The sequence below is a fragment of the Falco cherrug genome, chromosome 2, assembly GCF_023634085.1.
Source record: "Falco cherrug isolate bFalChe1 chromosome 2, bFalChe1.pri, whole genome shotgun sequence".
Classification (NCBI taxonomy): domain Eukaryota; kingdom Metazoa; phylum Chordata; class Aves; order Falconiformes; family Falconidae; genus Falco; species Falco cherrug.
This window is the reverse complement of record NC_073698.1, coordinates 57294485-57309582: the sequence shown is the minus strand read 5'-3', so window position 1 is coordinate 57309582 and position 15098 is coordinate 57294485. Positions and strand designations below refer to the sequence as shown.

At 39.0% G+C, this 15098-nt stretch overlaps 1 protein-coding gene across 5 annotated transcripts in view; it reads left to right on the top strand.

Moving 5' to 3' along the window:
* STK24 (serine/threonine kinase 24) overlaps nt 1-13742 on the top strand; it is a 61996-nt gene extending 48254 nt beyond the window's left edge. For all 5 annotated transcript variants that reach the window (XM_055703290.1, XM_055703286.1, XM_055703288.1 and 2 more), the window contains 6 exons: nt 2664-2849; nt 3102-3247; nt 5448-5571; nt 6510-6578; nt 10271-10407; nt 12769-13742. In XM_055703290.1, coding sequence (XP_055559265.1) covers nt 2664-2849; nt 3102-3247; nt 5448-5571; nt 6510-6578; nt 10271-10407; nt 12769-12805 — 699 coding nt within the window. In that variant the 3' untranslated portion in view covers nt 12806-13742. The remainder of the gene's footprint in view (nt 1-2663; nt 2850-3101; nt 3248-5447; nt 5572-6509; nt 6579-10270; nt 10408-12768) is intronic.
* Nucleotides 13743-15098: the final 1356 nt, after the last annotated feature.

Below are 15098 nucleotides of genomic sequence, written 5' to 3'. Positions count from 1 at the left end.
AGTTCAGTGTGCCGCTGTGGCTGTTCGGACTTTTTAATTCATTTTTTTTTTTTGTGCAGGAAAATTACTAGCAGTAGAAAGTTAAAATACTTGAGGGGGAAAAAAGGTAGCATTTGTATATATATGTGTGTGTTTATGTCCTTACGTGGTATGAGCATGTACACATACAAATTTGAGTTTTATATTTATGCTCACGTGCACCATCTGTGACTGAAAGTCTGGCAGAGGAAAATCTATTTATGTGGCTTTAACATACTCTTCTCAAGAAACTGAAATTCACATAAGTAGGAAATAATAATGCTCAGTTGTTAGCACAAAGACTCATCGTCACAGGCGACATTTTTCTTTCGTAACCAAGGAAAGCTTTCCTGCTAGAGCAAAGTTACAAATTATACTCAGACTTGAGGAGAGCTTAGCTGATAATGCTGTTACGAAGACAAAAGAAACTCAGGATCTCATATGCTTAGGTAATCCTCTGTGCTCAGTGTGAGATGGCAGTTCTGTAGTATGGGTTAACAAAATGTCATTTCATAAATTCAGTGGTATGCTAATTGACTCAGATTCCACACACACCACCACCACCCCTGCTTAGTTGCAAAATTAAGTAAATAACTCTTTAACAATACAGTATGGTCTGAACAATGAAGAAGGATCTTGTTTTTTGTCAGGCAGTGTAGCTATGATAGTGGAATGGATGTATACTTTGCAGCTATGAGCCTGTAGTCTGGTAGGAGTTACTCAGAGATAACTTAGCATATCGAGTGAGCAGGCACAGATGGATTAGAGGGGTGCTTAACAAGGACAGCACTGAGAAATGACATCTCTATCCAGTACCTGGAAATAGATCTGTTTACAGTGTAGCAAAGTTCCAGGTCCTGTGCTTGGAGGTAAAACCAGGCAGCTCACCTCAGATCTTTCCTGTCTTCCTTTGTTCTGCTTTCACTTCAAAAGAAACAGAAAAAAACCAAAATATAGATATCTTGTCTTTTGGAACAGACATTTCTGTGAAATTTTTTCTTTCGTGTTTCTGAGGGGTTTATTCTTCTATTCTTTTGACACTTTGGTCTGTTATTTCAGCAGAACATAGCGAATTACGATATTACTTCAGGCAGATTTGGCAATAGATTTGACTCTAGGGAGACAGCATTCCCTAGAATGAGTAGCATGTTGTAATGATGAAAACCTATAAAATACATATGCTTATATAACCTTTCCTAAAACCCCAATATGCATATTGTGGCATCCAGTAACAATGTGGATCCAGTCGCCAATGAAATTTAATGGTAGCAGATCTAGCACTGGTCTCTGCTGCACTACTTGATTTGTCCCTCTAACTTGGCAGTGAGCCATTAGATCTGCATTTTGCATTGTGCATGACTTAGAGAAGTTTGGTTTAGAATAGGTCTTCTTGGCCTACAAGACTTCTCTTACAGGAGAAGGTCTACAAAGCAGATCAGGTAGAAAAGTGCTGTCAGTATTTCAGAAGCTACTTGGACCAAATACTTAACCAGTTGAGATCTTGGGTTGAAAATAATATTGTTCTAAATTGCATTTCCCTAGTCCGTGAATGAGTGATATATAACAGTGTTAAGCCCCAGGAACATTATATTTCTAATGTATACATTTTTGATGGTTGTAGTAGCTCGTGCCTGTTAGGGAAAAATTTGTGCATGTTACATTCTCCTTTAAGCCAATATTTGGGTCTTGTGCCATGTTTACATAGTGTACTTGAATATGGTGGATTAAATGTTTATTTATAACAACTCTACTTTTAAAAACTACTTTTTTAAACATTTTGTGTTTCAGGATCAGTTATAACTGCTGGTGTAACGTTATTGATTTCAGAAAGTTTAAAAACTCTTAAGTAGAACTGCTTTACGCCGTAGAATAAAAACCACCAGAGAACTGTGTACTGTATGTGGTTAACCATATAAACCAGACTGTGATAACAAAACCTATTTACATATGAAACGATTTACAGTAAAGGTTTAAAATCTACCTCTGCAAGTATGTTGGTTGTGGCTGGGGTAGAGTTAATTTTCTTCGTAGTAGCTAGTATGGGGCTATGCTTTGCATTTGTGCTGGAAGCGGTGCTGGTAGTTAAAGATGTTTTAGTTACTAATAAGCACTGCTTGCATGGAATCAAGGCCTTTTCTGGTCCTGCTGCCCAGCTGACGAGCAGGCTGGGGGTGCACAAGAAGTTGGGAGTCCTGACACAGCCAGGACAGCTGGCCCCGACTGACCAAAGGGATATTCCATACCATACCGTGTCAGGCTCAGCAATCAAACTAGGCGGAAAGTGGGCCAGGGGGCTGCAGCTCGGGGACTGGCTGGGCCTTGGTTAGTTGGTTGGTGGTGAGCAATTGTTTTCATTCGCATCACTTGCCTTTCTTGGGTGTTACTTCTCTCTGTTATTTTCCTTTTCATTACAATTTATTATTGTTGGTTTTGTTGTTATATATTATTTCACTTATTAAACTGTTCTTATCTCAACCCATGAGTTTTCTCACTTTCACCCTTCCAATTCTTTTGCCCCCATCCTGCTGGAGGGGGAGTGAGTGAGTGGCTGTGTGGTGTGCTTAGTTGTCCCCTGGAATTAAATCGTGACAGCAAGCAACACTATTTCTTCTCCAGCCTAACCTGAAAAGCATTGTTTCTTACAGGCAGATATCTGGTCATTAGGCATAACAGCCATAGAACTTGCAAAAGGAGAGCCACCTCATTCAGAATTGCATCCAATGAAGGTTTTGTTCCTTATTCCTAAGAACAATCCACCTACGCTGGAAGGAAACTTCAGTAAATCCCTCAAAGAATTTGTTGAAGCCTGCTTAAACAAGGACCCAAGCTTTGTGAGTTTCATTTGTTTGTCAATGTATAGTAGAGAACTTGACTGGTTTACACTAATTACATGAACAAGTGCAGTTCAGCTTTTCTAATATGGGGCAACGTATTCACCAGCACTTTTTTTTTTTTTTTTTTGAAGTTACTGTGTATATTTAAAATCTCATTTGTATCAAGACTGAAGTCTGGATTTCTTAGTCTTTTTATAGCGAGTCACTTAACACTCTCAAATGCAGTAAAATACCTTTTTCTTTTTTAAGAGACCTACTGCAAAAGAGCTCTTAAAACACAAATTTATTTTACGAAACTCAAAGAAAACTTCCTACCTGACTGACCTTATTGATAGGCACAAGAGATGGAAGTCTGAACAAAGTCATGATGACTCCAGTTCTGATGACTCAGATACGTAAGTTTGATGAGTTTGTGAAATATCCTTTCTAAATATAGGAGCCGAGTAGTTGAGAACGTGTATTCCTGTGTTCTGTTATTTACAGCTTTTCAGCTTAGCAGCCTTGGTAAACTAATGAAATCTTGATTTCAGTATTGCAAGGGATTTCATGCAAATAACAGCCACTGAGAACAATTCTTCTGGCCCATATTTTATGCTGCCTTGTCTTATGTAGTGTCTAGGGTCAGTCCTAGACATAAGGTCAACTTACTCCTGTTGCGCAAGCAGAAGGTAGGCCTTACCCTGCACGGCCAAGCAGCGGTGCGCACATGCGCTGTGCTGTGGTTGCACATGGCCACCCGAGGAGGGGAGCCGTCTCTTTGCTGGCAGGTTGTCCTTCAGTTTGGCTATCTGAATAAACAGGCAGAAGCATGTCCTTGCATATAAGAGAGCGTTAGTGGACATTGTTTCCATGATAATGGGTTTTTGTGGTGTAAACCGTATTACCTAGTTTTTTCAGTGAGAGGGTTTTTTCCTTCCAGGAAGGTTGGGCCATTACAGCATATAATAGTCATGAAATGTCAAGTTGAAAAAGTATAAGTGTTGTAAATATTTCCAGATTTCTTTCCTGTGTTTACTTCTCTCCATCAAATTTTGATGGAGCTGCTCACTAGGTTTATAAGTTGGTTTCCTTAGGAAACCAAGTTACAGATAGCTATGTCTCAGTAAAAAAGCTAACTTTTTTAGTCTAAAAGTGATTTTGAAAATAGTGTGTATCACCAGATCACATATTTCTGAAAATCAAGTGAAGGGATTGCCACAGTTTATTCACAAATTGATTAAATTCCTCATAATAAAGAAAACACAGCTATTTTTTGCAGTTCCAGGCTGTGTGCTAATCGTAAGCATTAGGCTCATTAAGATTTCTTGGGTGCCATTACAGCTGTATATTTGCCCTACATTGTTAATGGCTTCATGCATTCCAGTGATCACAGATCCAGCCCAAAAGCACGTCTGATTTGGAAGGTAAATTACTAGTCCTAAAACTGGTCTCAGATCAGTTACGAACTGCACTCCGAGGTTACAGTTCATTGTTCCTGTCAAGTATCAGGCCAGCTTTGATAGCTTGGCGTAGGAGAGTAGTGGAACTGGAATGGTTAGTGAGTGCTTATGAGACAGTTTAATGTTATGTCTAAGCCTGCTTTCCCCTTCTCTGCTTCCACAGCAGCCCTTGTATTAGATGTGATAAAAGGGTGAGTTGGTTTGGTGTGCTGGAATACTGACTTGCCAAATCAATAAATACTCTTTCTTTTGGATCAGCTTCCTAGAGCTTATGTATACGAGGAAGGTAGACCTGCCTCTTTCAGTGACAGCCAGAAGTTCTATGTGACTTCAAGCAGGAATCTTGGAGAATTTTCATGCACTGATCACGTGCTCTTAGACTTGGTAGGCTGTGCTAAATACTTTTTGTACAATGGCCACCAGATACCCTTTTAATTGGTGGCTTTCTTGCAAGCCACTCTTAATTCACAGATCAGAAAGAAATTAACTTAGAGAAGGATGTTTATGGTAGTGAGAGGAGAAATGTAATGCAGTGATTGATTAGTGCCAGCATAAATATTTTTGTTCTCTTAATCAGCAGGAGTTACAGAAAAAACTACTATGCCATCCACAAAAAATGAGCCTTATGGTGATGGAGTTTGTTAAAGCTATGCTGTATCTGTACTTTTTTAGCCCATTTTTTTGAAGTGGGGAAACATACCTTGCTAACAGGCTGGGGGTGAACTGTCTTCTTTAGAAGTATTCTAAGGTAGTGTCTTAGCTGTTTTTCTAGGTTAAAAAAGTGAATTAAAACTTCTAATTTTTTCCCCCTTCCCTAATGATTTGAAGTAGTCTGCTAAAGCCGGTTTTCAGACAGCAATAAAACACTTTGTTACTTGTGTATGTAATTCGGGAAAATGTTTTCAATATGTAATCCCTCTCTTTTTGAAGTTAAATTTAATATTTAGTGAAGTATCTTGGTTTAATTTTTTTAATTAGCCCCCAAAATAAATCACATTACTTTTAATACTTGTCTTTATACTTACTGGCTTGCACAATAGAATCCTCATTTTGGTCTTGACTGTAGTTTTTAAAGTTTCCTCATGTATATTCAGTGAACATACGGTAATTTTTAGGTAATAAAAAATTTTCAAATTTTTTTCCCCCACCCTTGAAGTGAACCAGATGGCCAGGCTTCAGGTGGGAGCGATTCAGGAGAGTGGATCTTTACAATAAGAGAAAAAGACCCCAAGAGTCTAGAGAATGGAGCAGCCCAGCCTTTGGAGCTGCAAAGAAATAAGGTACTCAAAATACTGACTGCATTACACAAGGAGATAATTCTTGCTTTAATAATACAGTGGGGTGATTTTTATTTTATACCTTTAAAAGCATTACATTGTAAAACTCTCAGAACTTTTGCTAAAAATGTGTATTCTACAGTTGCCTTTCACAAAATGTCTTAAAAGTTTTGCTGTTCTGGTAATTTGGTAAAGACAAAATAGGTATTTTTCTTTAGTTTAAGTATGTACCAAAATATTTCCATAGTTTGTGAAACATTACTACTGGAGGAAGACCAGGCAATATTTTATTTTGAAAATCTTCCTTCTGTTAATTGAACTTAAACCAGTACAGTATAAAGCTAGCCAGTGGTTTTGGGGAAGGTATTCTGGTCTTTTAGTAGAAAGGTCTACAATGGAGCAAAGAATAGAACGTGCATGTCTCCAGAAAACCCCACCAAACAACCCAGAATACGGTAGGTTTAAGAGCTGCTCCATTGTATTTTCTGCAGCCTGTGTGGCTAGGGCAGGTGGTTGCTACCCTTGCTCTGAAAATTCAGTGTGCGCACCCTTATCAGAACGGGAGAAATGCAAGAAAAATATTTTAGCATATGGGAGGAACCTAGCAAATATCAGTGTGTCTATGATTTAATAGATGCTCAATAGGATTGTGGGATTTTGGAGGGTTTTTTTGGGTTTGTGTTTTTTGTCGTTTTTATTATTTTTTTAATCTTGAGCTTGCATGTATTTGAGATGCTGCAGCCTCAAATTTTAATTCAGCCTTAATTTTCCACAGTGCTTTGAATAGTATGTTTTAGAACATTTCATATATTTGTATGTACATAGAAACAGGTTTTTCATAAAGCGTAGCATGTTGGAACTATTTTTTAATTAGAAACAGAATACTATGAGAATGCCTTTTTTCAGAAATAAAATTATTCAGGATTTTGTTTTCTTTAAAGGAAAAAGATATGCCAGCGAGGCCTCTATCCCAATGCCTGTCTACAATTATATCCCCTTTATTTGCAGAGGTAAGTTATTGCTTTAAAACTTAACAGTTCCAGTATTTTTGTTTCTGAAGAATAGAAAAATATGAGGAATGACACCTAAGGTTCCTACAACCCATTTGGAACTTGATGTGTTACAGTTTTAGCTGTACCCTTTGATTTCAAGCATGTCTGCTTTTGAGATCTTCATTTTGCTTCTAACAATACTTCATGTGGATGTTAGCAACATCAACCTAAAGCAATGAACATGAAAACCAAAAAGGCATGTAAATGTTTGGATTGTAGCATTCCATTTTTGTGACACTGCTTTTTCTCTTTGTGGCACTCTTCTGTTACAAATTTCAAGTTCTTCAGAGTTCCAAGATACGGCTGTGGACCAGATCAGCAAGAACTTAACTTTTGAATTTCAGTATTGAAAACTGTGTTTTATTCCCATTCTGAATCCTATAATTTTTATATTTGCTTTTTTCCAAATACTTAAAATAACTTTAAAAAATCACATGAAGGGGAAGCCAGATATTTACGAGGATGTGACTATTTAAAAAACTTGATAAAACTCCAACAAACAAAAACTCCCCTCTCACCCTAGCTTTGATATGAAAATGTTTTATTGAAATTATGGTTTCAATTATTGTAATTGTTATAGAAATAAAGTTAGAGAAATTGTTTTATTAAAAGGTTGTTGTCTTAATTTTGTTGTAATGAGCGGAGTGCCGCTTCAGAGGATTATAATGGAATTTTGCATGGTCCTTATGAATATTGAGTGCAGTAAAGCACTTAAACTTCTTTAGAAGGGGATGACCTCTGTATTGGTTATTCTGACTCCAGAATTAAGTCAGCCTGTCATTCTCCTATGTAAAGTGGAAAACCACTTTGAACAGGGATATTTTGGCATTTTCCATTGCAGTTCTTTATGTATTACCCACTTGCTTGCCTCTGAGGATTTCCTTTCAATTCCTTACCCTTCCATCTCCCAAACATTGTTCTGGTCGCTGTGCATCTCCTTTAGGTTGTCTTCCACTTTCCTCTATCAAGCATGATACAGGTCCTGCATCCACAGTCTTCTACATTCCATCCATGTTTATCCTTTCTTTTATTTTTAATTTACTTTCCACCATGCCCTTTATTACCTGTCTTCTAGATATCGCTGCTCTGGCTGGGTTCTTCCTTCCCATGGTATTGCTGACTAGTTGCTGTGTCATTCTTTGCCTTTCTTGCTTCCCATTTTCATTGTTAAGGCCATTCTTTTAATTGCTGCTCACTGATGCCTGCAGGTATATGATTCCCTTAGCACTGCTTCAGCAGCAAAACATTTTTCACTGCAGTCCTTAAGATTGCCATTTTCTTTCATCTCTCTAGTGTGCAGAGGCTACAGAAAATTTTTCCTCACATACTTATTTGTATAATTTCATGCTATGGGGGAAGACTTGGTCTGGTATCTGCTGTTTGGTTCATACTTCAAACTCCTTTTCCACACAACTTCTGGTAGATAGCCACAACTTCCCCAATCTGTTCCAGAATCTCATTGTAGGGTTTGCTTTTTCTTACGGGCATTGCTGCCGTCTCTGCTGTCTGGAGGAAGCCTTATGTTCCATTTGTTTAGCATTCAAACCGCAGATACCTGCACCTTCAGGAATTACTGCTAGCATGGAACTCCTCCAAAAAGAAGAAAACTGGCCAGTCAGCACTTTTTTTGTCCTCATGGAGGCTTCAAAGCTTTTGGCGCAGGAGACGGGTTTAAAAACCAACTGCTGTCCCTAAGTAATCTTACAAGGGAAGACTGTGCTCTGCATCCGTCTCCTTCAGCTGAACGCTGATACGACTTCTGAGCCTCGGCTGAAGAGGCTTGGCTCAGATACGGGCTCTGCTGCTCTTTGTTGCTGGTAGTAATTTGAAGCTTTCTAAGCCATTTAAAAGAACAAACAAAACAAAACACCCAACCCCAAAGAAAACAAAACCAACTCCCCCCAAACAACAGAAAACAAAACATACCTTGAAAATGAATAAAGTTGTCGTGCTTGTCAGTAATTTGTGATCTTCAGTGTGATGTGGTTTCTTTCTCCGGGCTTTCTACTGACTGAGTACTGCATGCGGTGGCTCCTGCTGGGTTCCTTTTTGAAGGCAGGAGATCTGGTGGTGTCATTTGTTGTGATGTTCCCACTGTTGTCCCCCTGTATTGTCTTGTCCTCAAGCTGTGACTTCCAAGCTTAGACTAGGAAAGGGTTTAGTTATTAATGGGAAAAAGGCATTTGTGTCTTCCTGTTACACCTGTGCTTTGTATGCAAGATCTCAGTCTTGAGCATCCTGGATGTAACAAAAAGAGAACACAAGCAGCAGCCAAACAAGAGTGCAGAAGCCTTTCTGCTTCTGTGGTTGTACCTCAGCTGTGGTACACACACACACGCAGTCCTCTTGATTTCCTTTTGGTGAGACCCGAGTTACTCTCGGGAGGGTGCCCTAACATACCTATAAGCCATCGCGAAATGTGGAACTAGAACAGTAATTATTTCCTTTTGTAATTTCCCCTGCAAGACTCGGGATTCCTTTTTAAAGAAAAATGTTTCCTCGATGCTGACAGAAATTCTTGGGCTGTTGACACCTGTTGAAAGTCGACTTCAGAAAGTACTGAAAGTCTGCTTTAGGGCTTGGACATCTCTGAAGAACTTCACCGCCCCTTTGTTCCCTCCAGAACGTCTTGTACTACACTGAACTCAAAATTATCTTGGTCTATTAATTCTGCTTTCTGCTAATTTCTGGGGATCATGCTTATTCCATGTGACAATAATCCACTGTTCTTCAGTTCTATGTAAACAACTCAAAACTCTTTGGTCCAAAGCACTCATAAGGCCAGTCAGCTTCCAGCTCGAGTATTTTTCTTACTGGTTTGGTTTTTTCCCCCTGAGAAATGAGTTTGATTCCATCCTGATTAGGAGGATGCTGCAAAGCAGCTCTTGACAACAGCTGTAGTGATAAATGTGGAGAGAAACTTGTAAATGCAAACATCCAACCTCCTGGGCAAAGTCCAGTCCCTGAAAGGTGGCCATGCCTTCATTCACCCTTACTGCCAGTAGCATGACATTTTCTCCAAGGAAGACCAGACCCTGCTGAAATTCTTGGATGTTCTGTAGTGCATTTGGAGAAAGAAAGCATTTTACCAGCTATACTCAGCAGGTTATACCAGCCCCTGCATGAGCAAAGCACTGAGACCTTCCCTCCTGCCTAGTTGTGGGCTCCTTTGCTTCAGGGGCAGGTCGGAGATGCTCAGGGTACTCTGGGGTTGACAGAGCAAAAACATTTTCTAACAGTGCTTGCACAAATGCACCTGCAGTGTGTGTATAAGTATATATAGTATGTATAAGCTATAGGTGTACAAGCAGGTATACTAAAGTAAGCATGTATAAGCAGCACCTCTTCAAACAGAACAGCTACAGATAAATAGCGCACCTTTCTTTGGAAACTTCGTTGCAATTTTTGACTGTGAGCATGCTGAAAAGGATACGGGAATGATTGAAGGCTTGTGAAGATGAATGACATCCTGCTAACTACTGCAAAGACTTCGGGATGAAATGTCTTCAGGATGTGAGGGTGTGTAATGAAAGTAAAATCCTGACACTGTGAACACTGGCAGTGACTTCCAAACAAGCTTTTGCATTATGTTATTTATAGAAATATTTATGACTATCTTATTAATATATCTTTTCCTCCTTTTCTTTCAGTTGAAAGAGAAGAGTGAAGTGTGTGGTGGTAACACAGATTCCATAGAAGAACTGCGAAAAGCTATTTATTTAGCTGAGGAGGCTTGTCCGGGCATTGCAGATAACATGGTGTCACACCTTGTGCAGAGGCTTCAGAGGTAATGAAACTCTTTCACTAAAGTTTTACAGAAAATTGCAGATCTGATTCTACAAATATTTGACTAGTGTAAAATTGAAAGAATTATTTTCTGTTTATAATAGAGGAAGAAACACTTGTGCTTAGTTTGCTCAGTTGTGTTTGCTTAGTAGAAAAAAGCTAATCGTATCAGCAGTTCTAATTTCTGGCTTCAGGTGATAGCCCATACGTACATTAACCCCGTTGGTATGCGTGTTGTGTGCCAGATGAGACGGGACCGCCTTCTCCCTTTGCAGTTCCTGTAAGGGATTTTCATGTTTTCTTGGTGTCAGTGTGTATGTTGTAGAGGATGCCTTGGGTCACTCTTGATTTCTTTTATGCACTTTGGTAAGTGGACTGTTCAGTTAGTTTGTGTTTCTTTCAGTTACATAGTAAGTGGTTTGTCGTTCATTCGTTAAAGATGGTCTGTATGGCCTTTTGGTGGTAATTCCAAACCCAACATTTTATATTACTTCAAAAGGCCAAATTTCAGAAGGGATTTTCTGACTGCTTGGGTTAGGAATATGTTCTTCACGTTCAATTTGTTGTTCTTTTAAATGCTACAACAGCAAAGATCAGGGGGTATAAATTTCAGCATTACTGCTTGAAGAGGCTGTAAATGCAACCTTGAATCTGGCCACAGCTGTTGTGGAACCTGTGGAATTGGACTGCTTGGTACTGGAAAAAACCTTACAGCAATGATTACTCATGGACTGCTACCTTGAAAAAAAATCACCCCGAGCAGATGTCTCCATTATACTGTCTGAACCACAGCTTGATAATGTTAAAGAATTCACACCTCTGAAGCTAAAGCAGAGGATTGCCAGGCTGACACTTTGTCATTCAGTAAAAATCAGTGCCAAGAAATCTGAAAGCAATCGTGTTTCTTGCTTTCTGGGCTGTTAAGCATGAAGCCTTGTCAGCATCTCTGGTGCGAGAAGGTCACTCCTTGATGCCAGATGTCCTGATTCTCCTTTCAGTTGATCCTGGCAGGCTTGAAAGAGTTTCTGGAGCTTCTATCTCTGTTTCCATTAGGGGTTCCAAAATTGACTCCAGTCTTTCATCAGCATCGAATTGCTATAAGCCTGGCACAGGGCCTTCCTGGAATTGGGAACCTCAAAAACTCGATGCTACGATTGAAGCTGAAGGTGACCATGTGGAGACAGGCTTTCCATGGGGCACATCTTTTGTGGATGCTGGAGATGACCTGACTTGTTCCTGTCATGACAGCAACGGTCACTGTTTTTGTCCTAGAAGATAGATTCCAGAACCCTTTATATACCTATTTAGCATTTTGTTTTCCTTCTGTTCTGCTTCCTTGGACTATTGCTGGTTTCCTTGATCGTAATGTCTTACAACAGTGGAGGCAGGCACTTAATTTTCTTTGAAGAAGAAAAAGAAATATTCATAGAGAACGTTCACCAATGGGTCATACCTGGGTGAACTTTCTCTTATCCCAGGGATGATACTCAGCTAGTATGTGATCACCACTAGCACTCCTTCCAGAAAGCAAGTGAAAGAAATGAGTGGCAGGATCCCCCCTTAAGGAGTTTAACCATTCCATAGCTTAGTAGGTATCCCTCATGGATAAAGCTATTTTTGGAGCTAGTCATCTTCTGAAAAGATAGTTCCTTCTTGTGTGAATGCTACGAGAAATACGCTTTGTTACATCATTAGCTCATTCATTGTATCCGCTTAAAATATCCTCTCGATTTGACAGCTAACTATGGAAGATGGCTCTTCAACCACATGTTTCTAATGAAATTTTCATTACCCTTATGATTAGTTGAATCCAGATTTCCCAAGTTTGTCTGAATGAGTGAGTTGGGACCCTCAGAATAGCTGCCCAATAACTTCAGTGAATCCATTTACCTTCCCCCTCCAGTTTTGATCTCTGATGCTTTATAAAGTTTATTGTAAGCTTAACATGATTAAAATGTGTGCTGCTTTCTTCGGACGATTTAAGAACCTGCTTAAACTGAGAAATACCGGTTTCCTGCCCCAGTCACATTTTGGAAAGGTCATGATGTAAACTTGCCAAGTAGGAAAGTTGGAATTGCTACATGTTGCCCCCAGCATGCAGAATTCTTACATCATCATCATCTACTTCTCAGCAACACAGTTGAGTGCACATTGTTGTTATTTGTTAGAAAAGCAGCAATGTTCTAATAGGGTGTATTTTGTTCAGCTCTACGGCCTTTAAGGTGTGGCAGCGGTGGCGAGTGTCATTCTGCAAGGAAAGAGGCTGGCACTTCAGCAGCGTGAAACGGAGTAACTTCTAGTTGCTGCTTGTTGTAGAATGTCTCTCTGCAAGTCACAACTAACTATTTCTTTTCCTCCTCAGATACTCACTAGCTGGAGGAAGTACTTCATCCTACTGACGTTCTGCTCTTGACTTTTCTAAGACAACAGAGATCCCGCGGTGTCTGCATTGAAGGCGTGCACCCTCACGTTGTTCTGTCCCTCAGTCACTGGAATGTCCTTTGGTGGAAGGACGTGCCTAAGTGCGCAAGAGTGAAAATGAAGTCTCTCAGATGGAGGCAGTCTTTTTCAGCTCCTTAAAGCTATAACTTTTTTTTAATGATAATGCACATATTCCAGGGAGGTGTCTTTTTTAAAAATCTGAAATGTATATTTAGGTTTGTGGTAGAGAAATCGAAGATATTGAGAAACCTCAGGTATTGCTTTAAGAATTCCACTGGGAGATGGAGTATGTTTGTTGGAATTGTGTACAGTTATGTATATAATGTCTTTTTTTAACTGAAAGCCTTTCAACGTGCATAAGGAATCACTGTGTACAAAATGGTAAAGTGCTTTTGTAGATAACATTAGTGGGGTAAATATTTGACAGGCCATAACTGAGTATTGCCTTGCCTTTAGTACCTGTAAACTTTGAATTATGTGGTAAGTGACTCTGGGTTTGAGTTTTGTATGTGAAGGATTTGCCATTGAAAGAGTTAATCCTGTACTATGGAACCTTCTATTCGTACCTCAGCAAAGACATAATTTTATTCTGTTTCTCTGGTATTTCTTCCTTTTTATCTGTATTCTGAGCGTGACTAATTATGGTACTACTTCTGGTTGTTTTAAATTTAACACACGTTGTCTCTCAAAGCTTTAAATTTAAATTATTGTTTTTCCTAAAGGATGAGCTCTTTCATATTTTCAGTTTTAAATTGTGCCAATGCAAATTCTGAACCCTATGTATTGTTCAGTTTTAGTAATAGATATTTGTGAAGCTTGTAGTGAAATTCAGATACAAACTTTTCCACCCGAATGTGTTTGAATGCTCACACAAATAAATCTTTATTACCTTCATTCACTCTGAAATATCTCATTGAGGTGTTGGCTTTGAGGTAGTGGCAAGTATTTCTTCATCATGCCTATTTTTATTATTACAATTTATGTCTTGCAGCAGAAAGGAAAAATTTTCCATAGAGTTAATATTCAGTCTTAATGCCTGTATCTGTGCATCTCTTTACTGAAAGTGATAGGGGTTAGACAGAAAGGATGCAAAACTGCCCAGGTGGTGTATGTTACGTCCTATTGCTTGTCTGCCCAGAAAAAAATTACTTCTGGAAAATTCTGAATTTTGAAATTTTCACTGTTCCTGTGAGTGCTCCTAGATAGCTGATTTCAGGTTTTACAGTTCTTGGAAATAGTGACATGAGTTACACACACAGCTGATCGGGTGGCACTTACTTTATTTTTTTCCTCCCCAGTATTACTCCGCGGTTTCCCTTGGTTTGTTTCACCAAGGCTATGTTCAGGTGCTTCCTATTTGGTAGCTAAGAGCATTTTTGCCTTCTTTTTGCTGAAGAAATTGACGATTTTATGTTTTGCATGATCGTGAGATAAGTTATCTGTTTAATTTTAAAATTAGTAATAAAAAAGTTTTGGAACAGAAAGGATTAAAATTTTAAAAGTATCTGCATACCTACCTGGCTTGGTACAAAAAGACCCAGGTTCTCTAACCATTCTGGAAGCTGGTGAGGTCTCCTTGCAGGACTTCATATCACCATTGTAGCCCTTATTCTATGCATTTTAACAGCCTTAATTATTAATCATTAATTTAACAGTAAGAGGCGACTATTGTGCTAACAGAGTTATGAAATTTTATGTCCAGGCTGAAACAACAGTTGAAAGAAATGGTTGTATGTGCACTCGTTCTTACAGCCATATTCTCAGGCACAACATCTTTGCTAGCATACTGAGGTAACGGTTTTCCTTTGTGGCTAAGTGAATTTAAGGTAAATTGAACAATGCGTGTTTGAGCAATGGTTTATAACTCCTTTTTTGATTAAAGTCTTTAAATACGTTGTTTTGTGTGCGCTTCTTAAACGTTAAGGATAGGCTTACCCTTGAGGAAACAAATGTAGCTGTGCTGTTGTGAAACGTGCATCCGAGTGTGGCGCAGTGGGAAACTGACTTCTTGACATCTCGGAACATTTCAGCTGTTCAATAAATAATACGCTGTCACAGTGTATGGAAATAAATAGATGTGTTTGCATTTGAAATATAAATAGATTAATGGAAGCTTTTCCCCAGTCATCTGTTAACGTAAGGGCTTGAAATTAAAGCGAGCTTACTCGGAGATGCACAGAACTCTGAGATCTAGTGGGGAAGTTGAGATTTCAGCCAGCACTGTAAATGTAAGAATTTCTCAATTGGAAA